Below are 1141 nucleotides of genomic sequence, written 5' to 3'. Positions count from 1 at the left end.
TGCCTGGAGTGGATGAACCTGGAACAGTGCCTGAGGTCTCAGTGCCTGGAACAGACGTGCCTGGAGTAGATGAACCTGGAACAGAAGTGCCTGGAGTGGATGAACCTGGAACAGTGCCTGAGGTCTCAGTGCCGGGAACAGAAGTGCCTGGAGTAGATGAACCTGGAACAGAAGTGCCTGGAGTGGATGAACCTGGAACAGTGCCTGAGGTCTCGGTCCCGGGAACAGAAGTACCTGGAGTGGATGAACCTGGAACAGTGCCTGAGGTCTCGGTGCCGGGAACAGAAGTGCCTGGGACGGAACTACCCGGTGTTGTTGTAGTGGAACATTGAGTAGTCTTACATCTTGACTTGGTCCAACAACAATTGTCACCACACTTGATGATAGTCACACAGTGGGTAGGCTTACACGTGGTGGTTTGTGTTGAAAAGGTAGTTTCAGAAGTAATGGTCACAGTACTTGGAATAGATGATTCTGGTGTAGTGCTGGATGATTCAGTGCCGGGAACAGTTGTGCCAGATGATTCAGTACCTGGGACAGTTGTACCAGATGATTCAGTGCCTGGAACAGTTGTGCCAGATGATTCAGTACCTGGGACAGTAGAACCTGATGATTCAGTACCTGGAACAGTTGTGCCAGATGATTCAGTACCTGGGATAGTTGTGCCAGATGATTCAGTACCTGGGACAGTAGAACCTGAAGATTCAGTACCTGGGACAGTTGTGCCAGATGATTCAGTACCTGGAACAGTTGTGCCAGATGATTCAGTACCTGGAACAGTTGTACCAGATGATTCAGTACCTGGAACAGTAGAACCTGAGGATTCAGTTCCTGGAACAGTAGACCCTGACGATTCAGTACCTGGAACAGTTGTGCCAGATGATTCAGTACCTGGAACAGTTGTGCCAGATGATTCAGTGCCTGGGACAGTTGTGCCAGATGATTCAGTGCCGGGAACAGTTGTACCAGATGATTCAGTACCTGGAACAGTAGAACCTGAGGATTCAGTTCCTGGAACAGTAGACCCTGAAGATTCAGTACCTGGAACAGTAGACCCTGAAGATTCAGTACCTGGGACAGTAGAACCTGATGATTCAGTACCTGGGATAGTTGTGCCAGATGATTCAGTACCTGGAACAGT

The 1141-nt window shown here is 49.3% G+C and overlaps 1 protein-coding gene across 1 annotated transcript; it reads right to left on the bottom strand.

Annotated features, from left to right (window-relative positions):
* Positions 1-105: 105 nt before the first annotated feature.
* Positions 106-302, bottom strand: KQ657_004514 (uncharacterized protein; the record flags this gene model as incomplete). Its single annotated transcript, XM_043195183.1, has 1 exon — positions 106-302. A coding segment is annotated over one exon (197 nt), but the record flags the coding sequence as incomplete, so codon positions are not given.
* Positions 303-1141: the final 839 nt, after the last annotated feature.

The sequence above is a fragment of the Scheffersomyces spartinae genome (assembly GCF_019049425.1).
Source record: "Scheffersomyces spartinae strain ARV_011 chromosome Unknown scaffold_69, whole genome shotgun sequence".
Taxonomy (NCBI): Eukaryota; Fungi; Ascomycota; class Pichiomycetes; order Serinales; family Debaryomycetaceae; genus Lizanozyma; species Lizanozyma spartinae.
This window is presented reverse-complemented; position numbering and strand designations above follow the sequence as displayed.